Source organism: Aricia agestis, chromosome 6, assembly GCF_905147365.1.
Source record: "Aricia agestis chromosome 6, ilAriAges1.1, whole genome shotgun sequence".
Lineage (NCBI taxonomy): Eukaryota > Metazoa > Arthropoda > Insecta > Lepidoptera > Lycaenidae > Aricia > Aricia agestis.
In genome coordinates, this window is record NC_056411.1 from 13846270 (window position 1) to 13871872 (window position 25603).

The window sequence follows — 25603 nt, forward strand, 5'->3', positions numbered from 1 at the left end:
TTTTTCATTTATTGCCATAACCGTGCATTGAACTAAGTTAATATTTTAACACATTGTATAAAATTCTATCATTGAGAGATCGACCTAGCGGATTTTAAAAATGTTGTATATTTATCGAGTTATTGAGAAAAAACTAATTTGGCGATGAATTCGCGTCGTCCTTTTTCACCTAGCATATGAAAGACGGGCGTGAGTGTGAAGAGAGAAGGACGATGTTTGATTTTTTGGGTTAGTCGCCCTCTTAAGAGTAACATTGTTCTACAAATAGAACAATCCATATATTTTAGGACCATCAAATCGAAATATAAAATTCTTTCTATCTCTGTTAGCTACCACTTTCGATAATTTTCGCAGATGAAATTGTTGTTCGTCTTATCATAAATGAAGCTACTCACGAAAAATTAGCTTGATAGTAATAAAAAAAATATTGTTTAGTTGTGAAGTTTAGAGGAATTATAGAGATGCAATTAGGTTTGATTGATCTACTCTACATTTAAACTTCTTGGATGTTTTTTATTCTATCACTGGAAAAAGATTAGTAATGTTTTAAAATATAATTTATTCAATAAAACATCAAATGATTAATTTAAAGGTACCAGTTGGAAGCCGGCTACATGAATTTGTAGCATAAGACGTGTCGTCGCGACACTACTAGTTTCTATGTATTTCTATGAAAGCGACACTTTCATATAAATATATAGAACATAAAGTTAATATACCTAGCGGAATAGAGCAACAATCTCGAGCTGTCAAACGTAACCAAAATTGGTTTTCATCTGTGTGAAAAATATGTGTACGTATATATTTACACAAGCATGATTGAACATGAATTCTATGAGATTAAATTGTCAACGTGCGGCACGTGCCGACTGGACGTCAAAAAAAGAGTGCTGCTGTCATGTATCACACGTCTCTTTTTACCACGCAGTGTTACTGATAGTGACATCTCTCTTGCTCAGGCCTTTGTTTCTCTATTCCGCTAGTTATTAACTTTATGATATAGAAACAGTAGTGTCACGACGACACGTCGTCTGCTGCCGCTTCATGTCGCCCGCTGCCAACCGCCACCTTTATTTTGTAATTTAATTTTATTAAGGGGCGATTCCGCTAGAGACGACCCTCGACACGAATTTTTAAATTACAGCATTTTTTACATTTTTTATTGAATTATATATAGAAAGATGTATATTTACTAGCAAAAGAACTTTTATCAGTAAAAATTTAAATCTGAATGATTTATAACATTCTGAAGTGATATCATCTAACGGCGCGAGAAAAACTGCTTATGCCACACATGATTATTTTTACGACAAATCACTAGCTCGAAGTTGAATTTCACTACATAATATTGACTGTATAACATAAGTTTATATTTCTGCGCAAAAAAATCAACAATTTTAAATTAGTTTTCAAACATTATTAAAACAAAAGTTGCAATTGTTGCACCCGCGATAAAAAAGGTACAAAAGTTTAGTTTTCTCGCTAAAATGAATTGTTAATAATTTGAAACTTTGTAAAAGTAAGAAGAATTGAGAGGGAAATAGGAATTAATCATTGGAATAAACTATTTTATGGTTTTTAATGAAAAAACAGTACCTTAAAAGTGGTTGCACCCGCGATCGAAGCAGTACAATTGCAAAAGCAACAATTTATTTTTTAACTATTCTAGTAATTTTCGACATATTTAATATTATTAAGGTAAACAATAACGTTAAATTATATTTGTTATCAATAGTTTTCATGTAATTACAAGATTTATAAAAATTTCAATAGCGTCACATCGTGTTTTATATTTTTAGATATATTTCATGTATTACTTAAGAGATGTTTCAAAATGATGATTAATCTTCTTTTATTTTTAAACATTTTATAAGACATGCTACAAATGACATAAAAATCATATATATTTAATATTTTTCTTTGAAAAAAATATTTTTACTTATAATTCTACCATATTCTTTTAAATTATAGATATAAATTTTGAATTCAATGTTTGCTGCAGTTCGGTTTTATAGCAATACATCGAAAAACGTTTGCCTAAGTTACATTATTAAATTGTTTTTAGTGATTTAGACAATTTATTTTCTCAGATCGATAAATGACTGATAATTAAAAAATAACAAAATTTTAAGTAGTATTATTACAACTTATTAATAATATTATGTATTGCATATCAAAAATGTAGAAATTAGTCGCAGACTTATGAGTAAATTCAATTTCTTTAGACTTGTTGCACCCGCGATATTCTGATGTTGCACCCGCGATCGTGGAAATTGTTAATAATTCCTAGTACTAATAACTTAAATTAATTGTATCTAGTTAAATCATTTCTTTGTCTTATACACTTATGAAATATGGGTTAATAAATAACTAAAAGTTTCACAATTAACAGTATTCTCAAATGAACTCGTCCGAGTTCTTAATGGAGGGCCGATTTGGTTGCAGCCGTTGCACCCGCGATACTACTTAAAACATATTTTGTGGCTTTTCTTAGATTTAATTATAGTTTTCATTTACATATCATGATTAAACTAGTTAAAATGTATCCCTTCAAAAGATAATTTATTAATAGATATGTTTTATTTTGTCAGTAGGACTCTTTAAGTGCGTCAAAAGGTTGCATCCGTGATAATGGAATCGCCTTAAGATCTGATCTTTTCAATAATATCGTCTTACTGCACACAAGAAATGTGAGAGAAGCGTCGCCTACGGACGCTTACCACACCACCGAAGTGATGGTAATGTTGTTGGTCTTCATCAACTCATAACCTAACACGTTACCAGTTACAAGAGTGTCTCAATAGATGTCGCTCTACGTAGCGGCCATAATATTATGCATTAACATAATAATATCACATAATATTATTTGAAATATTGTTAAAATTTTAAATGTTTACTACGAATCTGACAATAATTGATGGTGGAAGAAAACTTTATTATCCATTCTAATATTATAGATGAAAGTGTGTCTGTCTGTCTGTCTGTTATCTTTTCACGCTTAAACCGCCGTACCGATTTTACTGAAATTTGGCATGGAAATACCTTGAGTCCCGGGAAAGGGCATAGGATGGTTTTTATTCCGAAAAAATGTACGGTTCCGACGCAATAAGCAAATTTTGGCGCAACGGATATTGCGGGCGTCCTCTAGTTATGAAATGAAAAGTGACCAGCTGTTTTTTTTGGGAGAAAAAAAAAAACATTCGCAAAAAACACAGCCAAGGCCAAAAAATATAGTGACTGTATGTATATCACTATTAATTATATCACTATTATATCACATCTACCTAAGACTAAGCCCGGCCGCACATTATCCGAATTTTTGGATCAGAAAAATTTGGACGCCCGCCCCGCTCATACGTTTTGACACGTAAGAAATTCTGATTGTGTGCCTTTTGATTGGTCTACAACAAAATGTATGAACAGAGTGCGGTCCCGACGGGCGTCCGAATTTTTCTGATCAGAAATTTCGGATAATGTGCGGCCGGGCTAATACTTTGTGTTGTTACTCTTTGTGTATTTTTTTCATAGGGTCATAAAATAAAAATGAAATAATTATGTAATAAAAAACTAAACTATTTTTATTTATGTACAAAAACAAAACTGTAAACTATCGTTATTACGTTGTAAAATATTTACATTTTTTACAATTTGTAACTAGAATCTATGAAGAATTAAACGTGCTCCTTTATTTTTGCAATCTGTTTTTGTATGTACCACCTTTTCAAAGATGAATGAAGTTTGCGTATTATAATGTTGGGAAAACTTCTGAATATATAAAAGTTTTAGAAATCACTGTATTTTTGAAATCATGACTTGTGAAAAAGGTTGTTTTCCCAAAGATGACGACGCCATGTGGCTTTACGGACAAAGGAGAACGATTACCTTCCGCATCGAAAGTCCATTTTGTCAATGGACTCTATAAATATAAAATAATAATAATAATAACAATAATAATAATATCTATGGACGCTTCACACCACGTAAGTCTGGCCCCGTGCTAAGTACCTAAAGGACTTGTGTTACAGGTACCAGACAACGGAAATATATTTAATACTTTTATACTATACATATATTTAAGATTTTTATTATATCATACACATATTTAATACACATCCAGACCCGGGAACATTGAAAACTTTTTTGTTCCGTCGGCGGGATTCGAACCCGCGACCCCCGGCTTGAATTACCAACGCGCTCACCACTGAGCCACAGAGGTCGTCAAAAATGCTCTATAAATATAAAAATACTCTACAAACAGCTGCGCTGAGCAGTTTTTTGGTATTCTTGATAACCTCCTATGAACTTCAACTACTAAGTACATGTTAGTTGTAACTTTTAAGTCGGCTGTGCACATTGGGCCAACGCATTGAGCAATCACATTGGGCCAACGTGTAAAGGGCCTCTTAGGCTGCGCTTACACCAGAGATATTGTGTTGCGAGGAATGTGTTTTTAAGATTCAATAAAATCGCTGCGCTGAGAGAGGTCACGTCAATGTAGCGATTCTAGTGGTTCTCAAAAACACATTCCTCGCAACACATCTCTGGTGAAAACGCATCCTTAGAGGTCAACTTGGCGATAGGTTTAGAGCGATGTTCCGTACACTAGACGTTGGCCAAATGTGCTGGATCATACGTAGTCCCAATGTGTACAGCGGGCTTTAAAAAAAAAGTTAAACTGCGAGCCATAAACCTTTCTAACCTTACCATTGAGTTAACGACTCCCCAAACCAACCAACTTACATACAAGTGGATAAACACATTATATACACTTTTAAAATTTCAAATATAGCTTAGATAAGAGATTATTATGTTATAGTCCGTGCAATCCACGAAGACGCTCCCCACTATTCCTCGTAATCGTCTATAGTATTTATGTGTGCAAGCTTTCGCCAATGTTTGAGTGTTATTGGTACGTACACTAATTACCTATGAGTGCATGCGCACACTACAGTAAATAGACCAATTAAGAGAAAGCATCACGGTCAAAGGGAAAGATGCTCACCCAAAAATTGGTGGGGCGCATCTTCGTGGATTGCACGGACTGTACAAAAATTTCACAAAAGAAAATATAACATTAAAAACAATGGCCTCATTATGGCATGTAAACTATATATATCAATTATACATTTTATAGATATGTGTATTAAGACTATTAATTGTATACATTGTATGTAACCTGCATCAATTTTTTTTTAAATACAATAGGATGCTTAGAAATAAAAAAAATTACACTGTTATTTCCTTCAATGTGCAGAAAGAAATAATACAATTTAATAACGGCTAAAGAAATAGGTACGAGTAGTTACTTCTTAAACTGCTTTTTAGGCCTTTAGACAAATTAGGCCTTTAGTAATTTCGCTATTGAAAAAAAACTAAGGCATCTTGGCTAAAGGCCCTGATTTACCTATTAGTTTAAGCTTAAAAATACTTAACAATTGGAGAGTTGAGCATTCTTCATTCTTAACTAAAAGCTTAACTTAAACATTTTTCAACAAAAAAAGTATGACCAAGTTTTACAGTTTCAGTAGCTATCAAAAAGGTTTTATATTAAAGTTCTTATAAAAATATTAGGTTATACATGGATTTGTCCTATTTTTATCGTAAAATAAGTGCTACACTATTTGGAACTAGATATTTTGGCGGTTTTGACTTAAAATTTTTGGACTAAAATTGATCTTTCATCATCTTTCTTTACTGCAAATAATATTTTGTGACTTTTTAACAAAAAGTGGGTTCGACATGTTACATTTCAGTGATCTCTTTGTTTTTCGCTTTCTTCTTTTGATTTTTGGTAGCCAAGCCTCTTTGATCATGTCGCTCCCCTTCTCCGCAATCATTATCGTTGGCGCATTGATGTTGCCATTAGTGACAGCGGGCATAATGCTAGCGTCTATCACTCGGAGTCCTTCAATGCCATATACTCGCAACTGTGGATCGACCACAGCCATAGGATCACTAGCAGGACCCATTTTATTGGTACACGACAAGTGGTAAATAGACATCGTGTACTGACGAATATAACAGTCCCAATATTCGTCAGTATACAATGGAAGATGCTTGCAATTTGGCAAGGGTTTGCTATGGAATCGGGCGCCGAGACGCTTCATAGCCTTGGTCTCACTAACCGCTATGGCAGCCTTAACCCCTTCTCTCAGAACTCCGACGTCGTCAGGGTGAGTCAGATAATTGTGGTACATGAGCGGATAATCGAAAGGATTGTTCGATCTCAGCTTTATAAACCCACGGCTCTTCGGACGCAACATCATTGGGAATATACCATAAACATCCGTTCCAATAATGTCTCCGTATACTTCATTGTAAAATTCATCAGTCACACCGTGCGCTCTCTTCACTTGCACATCAGAGGGTATCGACGCCGAATCCATCATAAATTCGATGTCGGGCCAGTCTTCCGTAGCATTGGCGTACTTGGTATTAATGAAAGCCACAACTTCCAGCCCTATGTTAGATGTTAAAGGACCATCTTCGGTGATAGCATATCGCAATGCAGCATTAATGTTTATAGTCCGTTGGAAGAGCAAACTGATAGGATAGTCCACTCTAAAAACAAGACCTCCAACAGCTATGTGGTCCTGCAGATTCTTTCCTACTCCAGGTGAGTCGTGAATGACATCTATACCCACTTCTTGTAAGTGCTGCGCTGGACCTACTCCAGAAAGCATGAGTATTTGGGGTGAGCCGACCGCACCGGCTGATAATATTACCTCTCTTTTAGCGTACACGACTTGCTTTGATCCATACCTCATAAGTTCTACGCCGTATGCTCTCTTCTTCTCTTTATCTATCAATATTTTTGTAACGTGTGAAAAGAGAGCGACGTGTAAATTGCGACGTAGACGCACAGGTCTCAGGAAGGCTTTTGCAGCGGAGCACCTGGTGCCCCTCCGCATGGTGAACTGGAACCATGCGTAACCAGTCTGCTGGTCTCCGTTAATGTCGACAATCTCGTATCCCATTTCCTCTCCCGCTTGAAGAAACGAAGCTCCAATAGGTGTGTTAAACGGCGAATCCTGTACAGTCAGATATCCTCCTGAAAAATGAAGATAAAGTCATCATTATAAATGCACAATTAACGTAAGGTCAAAAAGGTCAAAAGGTCATTTCCCTTAAGTAATATAAATATGCCAAAACCAACAATTGTAGGTCATAGTCATTTTTATTTCTATTAAACTCGTTGACTACTATGAGCAAATTGTAGTCATACATCATAATGTAATTATGGTTGTGCATTGTACATACTCTTTTGTAACGTTTTCTAAGTGCGTTGAGTAACGCTCGTCACGACGAGACATACAAATGAGTCTGTCACTTGTCACGTCCTACGCCCTTACCCTGAGACCCACAGGCCGTAACCTAAGCATAATTGCAATAATTTTCCTATGTTGAATACAGTTACCACATCCACAATAAATTGCATTATCAACAATATTGCAACTTGCTATTCATGGAATTTAAGGCACAATATTTTTACGTCGTAAAAAGTAGGCGCTATGAAAATAAACGCACGTGTTTAATCAGAAGCTAAATCTACTTTGAAAGAATTCTGTAGAGCAGGGGTCACCAATTAGTTTCGCTCGGGGTCCGTTTTAAGAAATAAATTGACATTGGCGGTCCGCACATAAAAAAATTAAACAAATGTATTTACGGAAATTACAAAGGTATTTGTATCAATGAGAAAAGTGTCAATTTTTGTTGCTACATGTTCATCAAACAGTATGTCGAGACCGAAATTAATTTTCAACGAAGTTCATCTTCGAACATGCTTGGTAGGCGCGGCGGTCCGGATGCGGACCGCGGTCCACCATTTGGTGACCCCTGCTGTAGAGGTTTCCACCCGACCATGATAATTAATTACCTGTGGCATGATGCTTTGTGTTCCTCGCCAAGTACGGGTTTCTCTGGTCCTGGGATTTTTTGAAGTATGGCAGCACATCCTTGTAGCCCCAGCCGGGATTGCCGAACGACTCCCATTGGTCGAAGTCGCGCTTGTTGCCCCTCACGTACAGCATCGTGTTGAGGACGGAAGAACCACCCAAGACTTTCCCCTTCGTCCATATGCAACGTTTGTCGATCATCGCCTGACAAGCGGAGTCTTGGGGTTGGGGTCTGGAATTTTCCAATTTATAAATTAACAAACAAGTTCACAATAAAAAAGTCGGCCAAGTGCGAGTCACCCTCGCGCACGAAGGGTTAATTCCGTACCATTATAGAGCAAAATTAGGCCAAAATTCTGTTTGTTGTATGGGGGCCCCCCTTAATTTTTTATTTTATTTTAATATTATTATTAAATATTATAGTACATTTATTTTAATATTATTATTATATATATAACTAAGGACTTTGAGAAAAATTCAACTACCCACCTGTTGCAATTATTGATAAGGAGCAAAAAAGGCCAAAAAAATCACGTTTGTTGTATGGCGACTCCCCTTAATTATTTGTTGTTATTGCGGCAACAGATATACATAATTTGTAAAAATTTCAACTCTCTTGCTATTACCCTTCTTGAGTGATGAGTTACAGCCTGGAGGCAGACGGACAGAAAACGAGGTCTTAGTAATAGGGTCCCGTTTTTACCCTTTGGGTAAGGAACCCTAAAAATGGGGTTTACTTAGGTCATAAAATAACGTGTCTAACGTGTGTTTATTAGATACCATAATTTGTTACCCGCATCTTCGATCGCATAGAATTCGTTTAGCGCGTGCGAACTGCACATTTTTCTGTGGTAAAAACTATCCTATGACCTTTTTCGGAACTGAAAGTATCTCCATAGCGAAATTAATCTGAATCACTTTTGCGTTTTAAACGCTAAGCGATAACAAACAGACAGACCGACATATTGTTGCATCTTCTATAATATAAAAATGAGTCGCTGAATGTGTTGCTAAGCGCAAAACTCGAGAACGGTTGGACCGATTTCGCAAATTCTTTTTTTTAAATATTCCTTGAAGTACGAGGATGGTTCTTACGGAGAGAAAAATTCTAAAGAAAAAAATCCTGAAAACGTCCAAAAACAACACTTTTCTATACTCCCATACAAAAGATTTGTGATAATACTGCGCGATCTAGGTGACTCTTGGCGCCATCTGTTATGAGTTTTTGGAACTAACTTAATTTGAGCGACTACGCATTTTCACCAACTTACAACCCCTTTTTCCAGTTAAAAAGTAGCCTATGTCCTTTCTCAGGCCTTAGACTATTTGTGTACAAAATTTCATTACAATCGGTTCAGTAGTTTTGGCGTGAAAGCGAGACAGACAGACAGAGATACTTTCGCATTTATAATATTAGTATAGATTCACCAGCTGCCGGGCCGGTCATAATCCTCGCTACTGCGCGGCGCACCCCCCCCGCCTTGGTAGCGCCCACTTCGAAACGGGCGTACCGAAAATCGCAATTTTTAATTTCGCCATAACTTCTAAACCAAACGTCCAATTTTAATCATTCAAAGACAAAATATTATCTACGCAAACTGTACTTAGTGATGAAATAATTTATTTTGATAAAAATTATCAGCATGAGTAAAATAAATACGTTTAAATGTAGTCCAAAAAAAATCAAGATTTTTAAATGAAAAAATGGTTGTTGTGCCTCAATCGACATAGATAGGTATAGTGTGTCGCGGACATTTTTGTAGATATTTATAAGACCTACATTTACTTAGAACATTGTATGGTTCTATCTTTTATAGTTTAGGCAGGGTACGCAAAATAAGTAACTTTTATGGTCAATTTTTTTCACCTTGTGTCAGAAAAACCCAAATATCTTACGGAACCGTATATTTTCCAAAATAAAAAGTAGCCTATGTTACTCGTAAATAATGTAGCTTTCGAATGGTGAAAGAATTTTTAAAATCGGTCCAGTAGTTTTTGAGCCTATTCATTACAATTAAACAAACAAACAAACAAACATACAAACAAACAAACAAAGTTTACCTCTTTATAATATTAGTATAGATTGGTCAGGATAGATTGCATCTAGTGTCAACATCTAGGTGCACGATATTAAATACCAACTTTTGTAATGCATACTTGAGAGTTGTTTGGTTTTGCAACACTGGTGTTATTCTCAGGCTCTCTCAGTCAATATGTGGGCATTATGTAAGTTCAGTAAACGCTTGCATCGAGTTCATTGATAAGTATTCACCTCATGATGCGTTCTATAAAACTACGAGCTACGCTGAATTCGCAAATTTGTGCCTTTACTTCTATTTTCAATGGAATTATAGAGATCTCTTATTTCTTTCCGTTCTCGTGTTTCAATTTTTTTTCTTTGCTTCTTTACAATATTACTATCTACTAATTGAAAATAATTTCTTACCTGTACTTCCAATCCAGTTTGCTTTTGTGAAGGTATAAGGATAATAATGGCACATCGCTAATGTCCGTCTCGTGGCCACCAGCTTCTAATAGCAAGACATTCCAACCTTCCACCTCCGAGAGCCTATTCGCAAGGACCGATCCAGCGGAGCCTCCCCCGATGATGATGAAGTCGTACTCTTCCTTCAGGGTTTTCTGGTTGAAAGGCCTGCTTTCTGGGTCGAGGAGCTCATAGTTGAAGTACGCCATTGCTGCCAACATGACGGGGATGAAGGAGAGCTTGCTTATCCCGCCAATAGTCAGAGCCGCCTTCACGGCAGCCGACACTGTGGTCACTACACCCATATTGATTTATCTCATGAACATGTTACTGAAAAACAAAAATAATCAAATTATTATATAATTTACGAAAAATATTGCATTATACCTTAACGGAATTCAGGTCAAAGTCAAGCTTGGGTCAAAGATCGCATTGTATTATAATCGTCTTTGCAACAAGTTTTATTAGTTCATAATTCACATACCAACTAAAGTATACTCAAGTAGTTTGTAAATAATGCATTGTCATTTCATTTTCCCCGATTTAGGTTTGTTATCAAAATTAACGTGGGATGCGTAATTGCATTTCCCTAACTATAAAAAGTCTGCGCAGTATGTCGTTAGCGGGACCAAAATGTTTCTACTAATTTGGGTATAGGAATAAAAAGACAAGGCCTTTGTAGTGGTTGTGGATAATTTTTACATCATTTTCAGGGCGAAGTGGTCACTCACGAAATACTGTAGTGCCTGGGACAAGATTTTGAATGTCCGTATGGTTGCCCAAAGCAAGCACACAAGGCATTCACGCAACATAGTCGAGTAGAGAGGAATGGATAGGTCAATACGTAAGAGACCAATCATGTGCGGGTTTCTTTACGATTTTTTTTTAAAGGGATTAAATGAGTTGGAAACCACTTCTACATAATAATAATACTAATATTTTATGAACAGGAAGAACAAGTTTAAGGATGTGACTGAATGATGTTTAAAAAGTGTGTGATGAATTCAAAAGGTAATTATTTACGAAAATGGCGGTTAACTTTTTTAATGATACTCGACTTTATGTAACGGTGCGCGTAAGTTTGGTCATGTCTTACGTAACGTCACCTCTAAATCGGAACCATCGGAATAATTTGAATGACAAGTCCAGCGTGACCCACTTTATTCAATTCAATTCAATTCATTTATTTCAGATTTTCATCCATAGTGTTAGTTACAACAATATGTCCTTATTCTAGTGTTAGTAAAATATAAAAGAAATTGGAATTACATTACAAAATATTATTAAAAATTAAATATATGGGAACCGGGCTATTGGAGCATGGAGCTGCACCCAATGCTTCAACAACATGGAATCCCACCTGCTACCCAACACATTCAGGAGTCTGTTTGGACTGTTTTGCACACGCGACCAGAGCGAGGCACATCTCTTTCTAATAATTGTCTGAAAACAGTCTGTATGTGCCTCAGCGAACATAGATGAAGCGCTACAATAACGCGACAGACCAAACAGCATCCTGAATATGTTGTTGTACTGGACTTTGAGCGTACTATATGAGCGCTGCGTAAATCTGACCCATAGGCTACACGTGTAGAACGACTGACAATACGCTTTAAAGAGCGTTATTTTTGTGTCCCTGCTACATCGTGCGAACCTACGTGCCAGCATATTACCGCGCACACATAGCGCTCTACGCTCCCTCTCTATGTCCTCCGTATCTGATAGAGAGGCGGTGACCCAGTGACCCAGATATTTAACTCGGTCGACTATTCTCAGCTGCACACCGCCAAGAGTCACAGGAGGTACACTTCTGCGACTCCTGTCAGCGCCTGCATTAAAAACCATAAATTCGCTTTTATTAGCGTTATACCTGAGCCCATGTTCCACCGCATACTCTTCACAGACACGGAGAAGCCTGCGTAACGCACTGATCGATGGGCTCAACAGCACCATATCGTCCGCATAACTTATATTATTGATACAGACGCCATCAACGTGACATCCTATGTAGGTGCTGTTGAGCTCACCTATCAGCCGATTCATGTACAGGTTAAAGAGGCGGGGCGAGCTTATCCCCCCCTGTCTCGTCCCACACTCCAACCCGTACACCTCAGAAAACACTCCAGCCCATTTTACACTATTTTTCTGATGACCGTACCAGTACTGAAAGAGTCCAATCAGTTCCTTGGGCAGATTGGTTTCGTCGCCAAGTTTTTGCCACAATTTGTCATATGACATTAAATCGAATGCCTTCGACAGGTCCAGGAAGCAAGCGTATACCGGCGTTTTCCTGGATGTGTAGTACTGCACAGTCTGCTTAAGACAATAAATGGCACTTTCAGTGGACAGGCCAGGCTGGAACCCAAATTGAGAATCGTTTATATCTGTATGCAGTTCCAGCCTTTTGTCAAGCAGACTGTCCAGTACCTTGGCAGTCACAGTAGCCAGTGATATCGGCCTGTAATTGGACAGGTCGGAGGCATCCCCCGTCTTATTTTTTATAATAGGCACAACAACTGTAGACATCAACGTCTGCGGCAGATATTGATGACTCACACACAAATTAAAAAGCATAGCAAGTATTCGCGGCAAGTGCACCCCAGCATATCTCAAGTGCTCGACACTGAGACTATTGTGTCCCGGAGACTTGCCTCGACGCATTTTTTTAATAATAGAGGCAACCTCTTTAGCACTGAATCTAACCTTTACTTCCTCGTCGGCACTTGGGCCCCATAGCACTCCATTCCGCCGAGGAAGTAAAGAGGATATCTTGAAGCACGTTTGGAAAGCACTCGCTATTCCAGCAGGATCACAAATACCAGCCACAGACATTGGAAGGCTCGGCTTAGGATTCAACTTACTGGTATTTTTCCAAAATTTTGAGAAATTTTTTTCAGAATGATTTTTAGCTATTATGTCCATTTTAATTTGTAATGCATTATCTTGACAGTATTTTAATTTAGCCTTAAAATATTTTCTAGATTCGCACATATTTTTATAAACAAAACCATGTCTAGGTTTGCCCAGGGAAACCCAGAATTGAAACCATAGACGAGCCTCCTTATGAGCACTACTTACATGTCTATTCCACCCTGTTACATAATTCAGTTTCCTAAGTTTTTTCTCCCTATAACTATTCTCAGCAGACTCGCTTAAGGTACATACAATACTACTGTAAAATCTGTCTAATATTAATCTGTGTTCAACGTTTGTACATATTTTGTCGGCACACATAGATAATTCAGCAGGAAAATCAATTAGTCTTAACCTATTATTACATAAATTATTATACTTTTTTATCTGATCACTATCTCTCTCACCCCATATTACTTTATTATTAATAAACGAGGGTGCCTCAATTTTGGTAATAAATTTGTTTATATTACACACTAATTTCAGCGGGAAGTGATCAGACCAAAAAACATTATACAATACAGAAATATCAACAATTGCGTCTCGAGCGGCACTAGTTACAATACAGTGATCGAGCCATCGCCTGCATCCGTGAGCTTCGCTCACAAATGTATAGGTGTCACTAGGTAACATATCCAAGTCAACGCAAGTCCACAGTTGTTCTGAACAGAAGTTAGAAAGTTCATGCGAAAACAACTCACCGGGGTGGGCGTTAAAGTCTCCAAGAACAAACACATATTCGCTGTTGCACGTGTCGATCAGAGCACTTATCTCACCTAGGCATTCCGCAAACAAGGGGAGGTTGTCGACGTCGTCCGTAGGCATATATACAGAAATCACTAACACTGAACTGTTGTTACTGAGATGAATTTTAATAGCACAGAGACGAACACTATGACAATCAACTATGGAAACATTGGGGAACGCCGACTTTCTCCACAGCAATGCCACACCTCCGTGTGGTCTGCCCCGTAGCACTCCACTGGATGTATCCACAGCAGATTTCCCATGAAATGCAAAGCTATGATGTATATTCCCGAGAAGAGGTATATCTTGCGGTAGTAGCCATGTTTCTTGTAGCGCCAACTTTATGGTACCTGTCTAGACGCTATGTGATAGCCGTCACGCAGTGCTAAAGAATATTAACCCATCAACTCCCATGCAGCCCCCGGGTATCGCATGACAATTGAATATCTATTGTGTCTGCTATTCCCACGATCGAGGTATTAAAATGTAGTATGAACAATAAAAATTAAACACAGTCGAACATAGAACCTCCTTCTTTTTGGAAATTGTTACCAGTCTAGACGCTTTATGAATGCCGGCATATAGTAGGTACTAAAGAGCATTCGAATATAGCAATAAACAAAAAAACCGGCCAAGTGCCAGTTGGACTCGCCCATAAAGGGTTCCGCAGCAGCAATAAAGTTTATTTTTATGAAATTAAAAGGTTTTTGATTTATTTTTATATTTCAGTTGATTTAATGAAAGTTAATTTAAGGTTTACCATTTATGACGTATAAAAAACTACTACCTAGATATCGTTCAAACCAATTTTCGTTGGTAGTTTTTATAGTAATGTACATCATATATTTTTTTAGACTTATCATGCCCCTACTTTAGAAGTTAGAGGGGACACACCCACACACACACACACATTTTACCACTTTGGAAGAGTCTCTCTCGCAAACTATTTAGGTTAGAAAAAAATTATATTAGAAATTTCAATATGTTTATATTATTTTTGAAGACCTATCCAAAGATACCCCACACGCATAGGTTACATAAAAAAAAATTTTTTTGTTTGTTTAAGGTTTAGCATTTATGACGTATAAAAAAAACTACTTGCTAGATCTCGTTCGAACCATTTCTCGTTGGTAGTTTTTATAGTAATGTACATCATAAATTTTTTAGACTTATCATTCATACTTTAGAAGTTAGAGGGGGGGGGGGGGCACATTTTACCACTGTGGAAGAGTCTCTATCGCAAACTATTCAGGTTAGAAAAAATTTATATTAGGAACCTCAATATAATTTTTGAAGACCTATGCAATATCCATAGATTAGATGAAAAAAAAAAATTGTTTCAGTTGTACCGCGCGTTTGTGTTGTGTGCGTTTCACAGACTACATCTACTTACCAAGTTTCAATAGTAATAGCTCTTATAGTTTCGGAGAAAAGTGGCTGTGACATACGGACGGACAGACAGACATGACCAATCTATAAGCGTTCCGTTTTTTGCCATTTGGCTACGGAACCCTAAAAACACAGCCGAATGTTAAGCCTCTTGTATGAATGCACAACAACTTTGGAAGCCATTTAACTGCATTGCAATTTGAATTGCCAAATTATTGCTGAATTTTAATAACCAAGACTGGTCTAATATACACTAGATAAGTATCTTTACTGCCGTACATATTTAGTTTAAATTATGTAATCTAGCAACTTAGGATAATTGTTATTTGTAACACGTGGAAAAAATATTTATGGCTGTATTATGAGTTTGCAGAAAGACTATAGTAACACAAGATTATTATATAGATAGACGTCCGCAGATAGAGACCTAGGAAAGGACATAGGATACTTTTTATTCCAGAAAATTGTACGGTTCCCGCGAGATACACGAATTTCTGCGCAGCAGTGTTGCTGGCATCGACTAGTGCAGGGGTTCCCAATCTTTTTCAGCCTGCGGCGTCACACACGTCACTATATTTTGTCACGACGCGGCGCCTTACTCTACCTAGCTATTAGAAAAAGATACCATAAAGAAACACGTGTAATGATTACAGTAAGGTTAAGCAGATTAATAATTATAAACTAATATTTAATCATCTACCAGTTTTAATAATGTAATTAATTATTTAACTGTATCTAATGTTATGACTTATGGGTCTCAGATCTACTTGCTAGATCTCGTTCAAACCAATTTTCGTTGGTAGTTTTTATAGTAATGTACATCATACATTTTTTTTAGACTTATCATGCCCTACTTTAGAAGTTAGAGGGGACACACACACACACACATTTTATGACTTTGGTAGAGTCTCTCTCGCAAACTATTCAAGTTACCCCACATGCATAGGTTAGATTATTTTTTTTTTTGTTTCAGTTTCACCGATCAATATTAGAAAGACGATCGACAGCTATCTGTCTATTTATAAAAATTTTCATCAATCAATCAAAATCTTAATGCGGTTCACAGACTACATCTACTTACCAAGTTTCTATAGTATAGCTCTTACAGTTTTGGAGAAAAGTGGCTGTGACGTATGACGGACAGACAGACATGACGAATCACACTTAGGGGAGCCATGATTCGGCACGAATGGGCCGGCTCGACCGGAGAAATACCACATTCTCACAGAAAACCGGCGTGAAACAGCGCTAGCGCTGTGTTTCGCCGAGTAAGTGAGTTTACCGGAGGCCCAATCCCCTACCCTATTCCCTTCCCTATCCTCCCCCTATTGCCTTCCCTTCCCTCCCCTATTACCCTATTCCCTCTTAAAAGGCCGGCAACGCACCTGCAGCTCTTCTGATGCTGCGAGTGTCCATGGGCGACGGAAGTTGCTTTCCATCAGGTGACCCGTTTGCTCGTTTGCCCCCTTATTACATAAAAAAAATCTATAAAGGTTCCGTTTTTTGCCATTTGGCTACGGAACCCTAAAAAGTTGTTGTGTTTTTTCAAATTATTGTAATTTTGACCCTTTGACCCCAAAACATTAAGGTAACTTTTCCAAGGTTAATGTTTTCGTAAACTATGTCTACGGCCTAAGTTCTTTGGCTATTTATATGTTAATAGTGTATCAATCAAAATCTTGCGGGTGCTGTCGAAATACCAACCAGGTTTTGTATTGGATGTGTTATCTATGGTACAAACTTCGAGCTGGTCACAAAGTCTCGTGACTTATACCATAGAATGAATGAGTGATTAGCGAGTGTCTTTTGCAATTCCAAGTTTATTGCGGCGAGCTTATGACATTTAAGGTGTTTCTTCCGTGATGCGTGAACTATGGGTTTTGAAACAGACTGGACTTTTGAGTTACGGCTTATGACCGTTTAATTGGAATAGTCTGTATTACTAAAGAATCGAAATTCATCCTATGTCCATTGTCCATACTAATTGATGGTGTGCCTGTCTTACTTGTTTCTTTCTAATGCTGGGGCCACACTAACGAGAAATGCCAATAATTATTGCGATAATGGACGTTAACGCCCTACTGTTAACGCCCATTATCGCAATAATTAATGGTGTTTCTCGTAAGTGTGGCCCAGCCTAAGGTAACATGACCTCGACCATCACCAACCTCTTCATGTTGAAACCGCTGGATCGTTTTTTGAAGAATTTTGCTATGGAGTTGTTTTGAGTCATATGACATAACAAAGGTTATTTTAATGTAAATTGTGCGAATAAAATGCTATAATAGATATTAATTATTATTATGAATTTAAATATTTCGACCAACAGAAGCAGAGTTTAAAGTTTAGACTACAGTCGCTGACAGATCCGATGTTATCTATATATCAATACGTGAGCCAAAAACTTTGTATCCCTTTTGACGAAAAATGGGGAAACGTAGGAATTTTGCACAGTTATAGTTTATATGGTGAAGGAGTGCATCGAGCTAATATTATTTTGAAATTATGCTTTTATCATGCATTTTTTTAACAAATAAAACATTACACACACAACAACACACACACTAGGAAAAATGACAGATTTTTGAGGAGAATGACGAATTATACTCTTTTATTTATGGTTAAAGTCGGTTGACAACGTTGACAACAAGGTGAAAATTTGAAAATGGATTAGTTTTTTTTTTTATTGAATCTAATATTAAATTTTTATTTTATTATTTTATTATTAGACAATGCTTACACGGCCCGGCCAGAGACAAGAGTTGAAAAAAATATGATAAAGTCAATATTTTTAGTCTTAATGTCGTTGAAACTAAGGTCGAATTTCGACCATTGGGCGATCTCTATTTGGTTCTAAATATCCGAGATAAGAAAAAAGCAAGAAAAGGTAAAAAAAAAATTCTTCAAACAACTTTAATTGGTGTTAGCCGGCCTCTAGACGATCAATTGTATTGTGCAGTATCACGCTTAAATTTTATTGAACAGTTTATTTGACAATTAGATTGAAGGCGCGCGATGTTCAATATCAACCCTAGACGGTCAATAATATTACGCAATACGTGATATTGCGCAATAACATTGCTCGTCTAGGGGCCCGCTTATTCTTCATAAATTTAATGACGGTTGTAAGATTTGCTTCATTATTATTAATAAATATGTTTATTAGATCAAAAAATGTTACTTTTCTTTCATCAGTCGGGTAAACACGTAACTGTATGTAACGTGCAATTACAATATGAGCGCAGGTCGACCTCATAAGGTCATATTTTAGGGTAAAGCACGGATATTAGCCCGTAACGACTGGTTCAAGTTACAACGTTACATAAGCATTGAATACCCACGTTGAGTGAAACTGTCGTTGGTGGTAACATTTATTACAATGTGCAATGTTTGTTTTTGTAATATAAAATGTAGAATCTATAATGGTATATGAAAATGTTAACATTATTTACTTATCTTTCTGTCTTGGTCTCACATTTGTGATTTGTGTAGTATTTTTTAAGCTAAGTCAGTTATATTAAAAAAAAAACTTAAGGAGATGCGACACGGCGTTATAAAAATGAGAGGAATACTAAATTGAAATGTATATTGTATAGCGCCTTTACTCGATAACATATTTCAATGTATGTTTTAAATACATCTTGTCGCATCGCTCGCATCACGTTTTATCTCGACATTTCGTCGAACGCCTTTTTTGCGTTTGGAAAAGATAATAATAAGTATTATAGCTTTATTACGAATATTTTAATTGCAACCCATGTCATCAGTAAGAAGTTAAGTCATAAGTTGACATTAACATAAATAATGTTAAAATTTTATATTATGTGTAATGTGTATTTAGGTGTATGTTAACACCTTAGTGTAAAAGGTCCTTAGTTAATACTTTATGTAATTGTTTGTATTATTCTTCACAGGTACTTACTACTAAGCACCTTTCATGTTGAGGTAGGGAAGGAATCTTGCTTTCAACACCAAGGAGCTATGGTATGTCTTAGCACTAATTAGAAAATCGCTGAAACGGTGAAAACGGAAAACCCATTTCGAACTCTCGCACTCAGAGACGAATATTAATGACATAACTGTAATATTGATTGTAATTAAATAAAGATTTTTCTATAAGTCCCATACATTTTATACGTGGGAGAGCCATGCTTCGGCACGAATGGGCCGGCTCGACCGGATAAATACCACGTTCTCACAGAAAACCGGCGTGAAACAGCGCTTGCGCTATGTTTCGCCGAGTGAGTGAGTTTACCGGAGGCCCAATCCCCTAACCCCTACTCTATTCCCTTCCCTACCCTCAACTATTCCCTTCCCTTCCCTACCCTCCCTATTACCCTATTCCCTCTTAAAAGGCCGGCAACGCACTTGCAGCTCCTCTGATGCTGCGAGTGTCCATGGGCGACGGAAGTAGCTTTCCATCAGGTAACCCGTTTGCTCGTTTGCCCCCTTATTTAATTAAAAAAAAAAAAAAAAAAAAACATTTTCTGTTAAACTTTTCTTTCAACGACAGTTAAGTGATTAATATTCGTATCTGAGTGTGAGAGTCAAACTTTCAATCCGGTACCTAATACGTATGTGCTAATACCTATCAACCTATCAACCTATCAAATGTTACTAAAATACATAAAGGTTACATAAATGATAAATCTGCACTGGGAAAGATTAAATTTAATTGAATGTATATTTTGACAAAAATCTATACTAATATTATCAAAAGATCGTCGTTAAATTAAAGTTAAGTAACATTATTATTAACTCTAATTTGCTTTGAACTCTACGTTCTATGTTATCTTCTATTGCTTAATATTTGACTTGAGCATGAAGTATTGAATATTATCGAAGGCAGAGGTCTAGTCAAGTTTTAATAGGTAGTCCTTTCGTCAATAATAACATACATTTTGATACCAAAAATTTCGAAAGTATGTCAGTCTGTCTGTTACCTCTTCACGCCTAAACCAGCAATTTACAATTGCCTCTAAAAAAATTAACAACTCTACATTGTGTATAACCTGCGGCTATTGCATAATTTGTATTTGGGACATACAATATTGCAGATCTGAGACGGCAGAAGCCTAGACAAGTTTTAATTATAGTACTTTAGTCATTAAATATTTTGAAAGGAGAAATTAAACCGGACCTGTATTTCAGGAAAAACCTATGACGCACTTGAACTGATCTGGGTTATTATATAATAATCTAATTTAAGTATAAAATTCTCGTGTCATAGTGTTTGTGCGCGAACTTCTCTAAAACGGCTGAAAGCTATTTTAATGTATATGTACATTCGTTAGGCCTGAGAATAGGTTTTTATTTACTTATTATATTGATATGTACTAGAAAAAAATTATTTGCCAAACCAACTTTTGCCGGCTCAGCTAGTATTATACTACATATATCTTACCTTTTCAGTTCTCTCACACATCCATTACATTATATTTAACTTAAATTTTCAAGTGAACTGGAATGCGTGTAAATTTTGTTTGACATTTTGTGAGAATACAATTTTTGGAATTATTATATCGAATTGTATGTATTATTGTAATATTTTTTTAGTAAACTGACCTTTAAGGATTAACTTTGACTAACACTGTCGCAAACTCTATGGGTTTATGAATTATATAGCCTTAAGCGTTATGACTTTAGCAATATTCAAATAACTGTATAAGAACACGTGTGTTAGGCAACTTATTGTACGAGCAAGTTATAAATTTTCTGGGATATAACCTTATTCTCACCCATTCATAGGTGAACGATTACCGGTTATGTCGTATTGACTTCAGTTTGTCATCGCTTCCGAGCTCGCAGATTATTTTTAATATCTACGAGTACTATTCTCCATCTATATATACTACGAGCTTTTGCCCGCGGCTTCGCTCGCGTTAAGAAGTATTATTATATACAAACTTTCATCCCCTATTTGAACCCCTTGGGGTTAGAATTTATCAAAATCCTTTCTTAGCGGATGCCTACGTTATAACATCTACCTGCATGCCAAATTTCAGCCCGATCCGTCCAGTGGTTTGGGCTGTGCGTTGATAGATCACTATGTCAATCAGTCAGTCAGTCACCTTTGAGTTTTATATAATTATATAGATAGATAATATTATAAAGCGAAAGAGTTTGTTTGTTTGTTTGAACGCGCTAATCTCAGGAACTACTGGTCCGATTTGAAAAATTCTTTCAGTGTTAGATAGCTCATTTATCGAGAAAGGCTATAGCCTATATTTTATCACGCTAAGACTAATAGGAGCGAATAAATAGAGGAAAATGTGGAAAAATTGGGGGAAATTATTTGAAAGGGCTTATCTCATTAACTACTGGAGTATTTTTTTTGTTATTTGGCACAGATAAGAAGTAGACCACGTGAAGGATCATAGGCTATTTATTGTGGACTAATTTATTTGTGAAAATATATATACTTTACGCGGGCGAAGCCGCGCGGAACGTCTAGTGTTAAATGATTTTGTCCGGCTAAAAGCCGGTGAGTCGTTTTGTGTGGGATGATTCCCAAGAAAAGATATTGATCAGTTTCAATAAGACATAGTACTGCAATGTTTTCACGCTAGAGACAGCACCAGCACAGACAGTAAACAAAAAGTTTTGTTCGACGTTTGACAATATGTATTTCTATCAATATTCTGATACGACGTTTGCCACATGTCGAATTTTGGTTGGATTTACTGTATGTGATAGTAGCGCCCTCTGCTCCAAATTGCGTGATATTCCCTATAGCATTTACGGCTTACGATTTTCCAGTAACGGTAAATTAATAAAAACTTGAGAGGTGTCGAGGGACACCCGAATGGAACGAAGTTATTTCTTATGTTCAAGAAACCTGTATACATATTATCATAACACAGTCAAAAAAAAATATTTAAAAAAGCCATCTATTGACGCCCAGGAATACTATCAACGCACTCTACCCCTACCATGCAGGTACTAATAAAAAGTGTCGTGGTTACAACTTTTTCGGTCTAGCGCCCTTTCGCAACGCAAGATAAGGAACTTCGTTCCAATAATAAAGAAATTGTTCAAAAGGAGTGAGAGATGCTCAAGCATGAAGCACCTTTGAATGTTCTAGAACCTACACAGTACACTAGGGTTCTCAATGCCACTGTCACTATGTTAATTTAGTAGGCGTTACGCAAAGTGTTTCAGTTACATTAATTAGTTAAATTCTTAACTGGTTAATCTCGTAAACTAACCTTGCGCGTTAAATAACAGAACAAATTTAGAAATTATTCGTTTTAATTTGCGGACCTTGTATAAGGGATGTCCGCTAGAAACAGGCGATTCCGTGTTACTATGACTTGTAATCTCTGTTCGTTCAAACCTCTTGTAGATTTCTGTTTTCCTGGTACACTGCACAATATTGTATGAAATCAGAGTTTGAAATTTTTTAAAGAATTGTTTAATGCAAAGTTTTTGGAAATTGCCATCTGATTAAAATTGCTTTAAAAATTAGAACAAAATTACGTTCCTAGTTACGCGAACGGCGAAAGTCATAACCGTAACAAATTATAATATTATACATTATATTATAATCATACTATTACAAATTGGAATACTCAATGGGCATCAAAACATTGTGAAACAATCTTCTTTTGAAGACGTTTAAGGCGGGGGATTATAGGCAACTGACATTTTAAAATTTGCGACAAACGAGCTCAATAGATGGCGCTCGAAAGGTACATATTTACTTAACAAGCCGTCGTCGATTTTAATATTTTCAGAAATAATGTGATCACGTGGTAAACTCGACATACAGAGTAATGATTAACAGAGAGGCCATGTTCACCACTTAATAAACGAAATCTTTAATGAATTTTGTATTATAATAAAATTATGTATTATTTAAATATGAAAAGGTTGTCTGGAAGAAATTGCTATTTAGTAATAAGACCGCCTTTGTGTACTCGTCATTTTATGTGTTTCTGTTATACCTATGTGTGTTGTTATAGTAACTGTGTGCACAATAAAGTATATTCTATTCTATTCTATTCTATGATGTTTGTTCTGTACTCACGAACATAAAAAAAGTATTTCCTTATAATAATACAATTTATAACAAAATAAAGTATTACCCATTTAATATAGTTCATTGCATAATATACGTCTTATGCATGGAAAATACGCCAACATTATGAATATGCTATAAAATAGTTACAAAGAAATACCCTATTCATCATATTGGCGTATTTTCCATAGAAACATGGAATTCAAAAGTAACTCTTTTAGCGCTGCTATTTTCACAGTGAACTTCTATAATATCTAATATACATATTATAAACCACAGTAGCTTTTTTTCCCTCATGTCCCTTTGATCCGTTTAATCTTTAAAAGTACGCAACGGATTTTGATGCGGTTTTCTTTAATAGATAGAGTGATTCAAGAGGAACGTTTATAAGTATAATAACATTCATTAAATAGTGGAGAAATACTGTTTTTTTGGGGTTTCTAATGTGATGTCGTAAATAATTACATTTTTTTCCCGCTTTCATTGTAAACGCAGGCTTAACCCTACGAGATTTATCAAAATAATGTACCAAGTATTGTACACATTGAAAAGGTCTACAGAAAACTCTGCGAAAGTATATTATGTCTATCTCTTATGGATATCCCACAATAAAATTTTTTTGTTATTTACTTTTTACGACAAATATTCGAAGCAATTTTAATAAATACAGCATTAATCCTTATCCGATTAAATAACTTATATACATTGTTGATTTAATGTAGATCTATATGGCCCTTTACAGCATATGATTTAAATGAATATTTTCGAAGATATTACAGATTTAAAAATTGCGGGACGTAGCTTTTGCGACGGTACCGAACAATGCGGGGCACGGGTAGTAATAATGAATATAAGTCAAAACTGCTGAATCGATTTTAATAATTTTTTCAGTGGTTATATATTTTATACCCGAAGCCGGGGCGGGTCGCTAGTTATATTATAAGAGACACATACAGACCCCAAAGTATTAATACCGAAGTAGATTTAAAATTCTGTAAAGTAGATTCAAAAGTTCTAAGCTACAATTCAACATCGTCAGCTCGCTCACTGCTGGAAAATATAGAGCTTATTTTACGACATCAATGAGAAGGGTTCAAATATTTTTTGTGCTTGGGTTTATTGAAATAGCTTTAATTAAATATAAGATGTAGACCCATGACGATCACATAAATGATCAAAGTAGGATCTCAGACAAAAACAAATTATTTGGTCTTTTTTGCTCTATAATGATAAATCGCGCGCGGGTCCGACTCGCACTTGGCCAATTTTGTTCCTTAATTTAATTAAAAGCATAAAAGTGGCTTTTATGCTGACTGTATGGGACTATGGGAGTGAACAAGACTAATAATAATATGCCAACTTACCAACAACCTACGTATGTACTATGTAACCTACATTGCATCAAATCGTCGTATGTGAGAATTAAGTTATAATATGAGAATTAATAATTGCATAAAATGCAATCTCTTTACACTTTACTTTTAAATGCCGTCACGATTTTAATTCATAAAAAATATTTTTTAATAAAATCAAATATTAAGGTTTTAGGACATATTTTCATTTCGATCATTATTATTTTTTCTGTAAAGAATCCTTAGTTATTTCCTCTCGTGATGCAGCAAAAATCATGGTGTATCTATAAATCTATATCAATCCGCATGTTAATATTATTTTTACGATTTCTTGTGCAGATTTTACTACCCCAGTGCTAAGATGCAATGATTCTTTTCATTGCTATGGATTGGACATGTTCAATAAAATAACATAATCTTATCATTTTATAATGTTTCGACACATACGTGATTATGACGTATGTGTCTCTGTGTAGCGATACTCTGTACATTGTTTTCTGACTTAGCTGTAATAATGAATATTTATATATTTTTATGACTTTCAAACCTACCAAAAACGTAAAAATGATCGTTTGGTGAATGTAAATTATCAAATAGCATCTTATTAGGTAGTCTCTCACGAAATAATTAGGAAACAAAACAATACTGTAATATTTGTATACGAAAAATGTTGACTAGGTTCCGAAAAAAAACCCAGTCTACTGACTAGCGCTCATGACGTCAAATTACGGCGCTGTATTGTACTGGTATTCCACTAGTTAGACAAGTGTGACGTATTGTAATTATATCAAAACATAGAGAT

General features: G+C 36.0%; 2 protein-coding genes and 1 long non-coding RNA gene across 4 annotated transcripts in view; 2 read left to right on the top strand and 1 right to left on the bottom strand.

The window, feature by feature from the left end:
* Window positions 1-25603, top strand: part of LOC121727862 (flotillin-2) — a 235204-nt gene that overhangs the window by 147456 nt on the left and 62145 nt on the right. The gene's annotated exons all lie outside the window — the stretch shown is intronic.
* The window catches only part of LOC121727856 (glucose dehydrogenase [FAD, quinone]), a 29129-nt gene continuing 9095 nt past the window's right edge, over window positions 5570-25603 (bottom strand). Inside the window, exons 2-4 of one of the 2 annotated variants that reach the window (XM_042115887.1) lie at window positions 10342-10710; window positions 7877-8127; window positions 5570-7051 (exon numbers count right to left, since the gene is read on the bottom strand). In XM_042115887.1, coding sequence (XP_041971821.1) covers window positions 5682-7051; window positions 7877-8127; window positions 10342-10685 — 1965 coding nt within the window. In that variant the 5' untranslated portion in view covers window positions 10686-10710 and the 3' untranslated portion in view covers window positions 5570-5681. Of the gene's footprint in view, window positions 7052-7876; window positions 8128-10341; window positions 10712-25603 lie in introns of those variants that run through there. The other variant, XM_042115888.1, reaches the window with a different exon arrangement.
* LOC121727865 lies at window positions 11577-23693 on the top strand. Its single transcript, XR_006035735.1, has 3 exons — window positions 11577-11587; window positions 13934-13942; window positions 23604-23693. It is a non-coding gene; the product is annotated as an uncharacterized LOC121727865 (long non-coding RNA).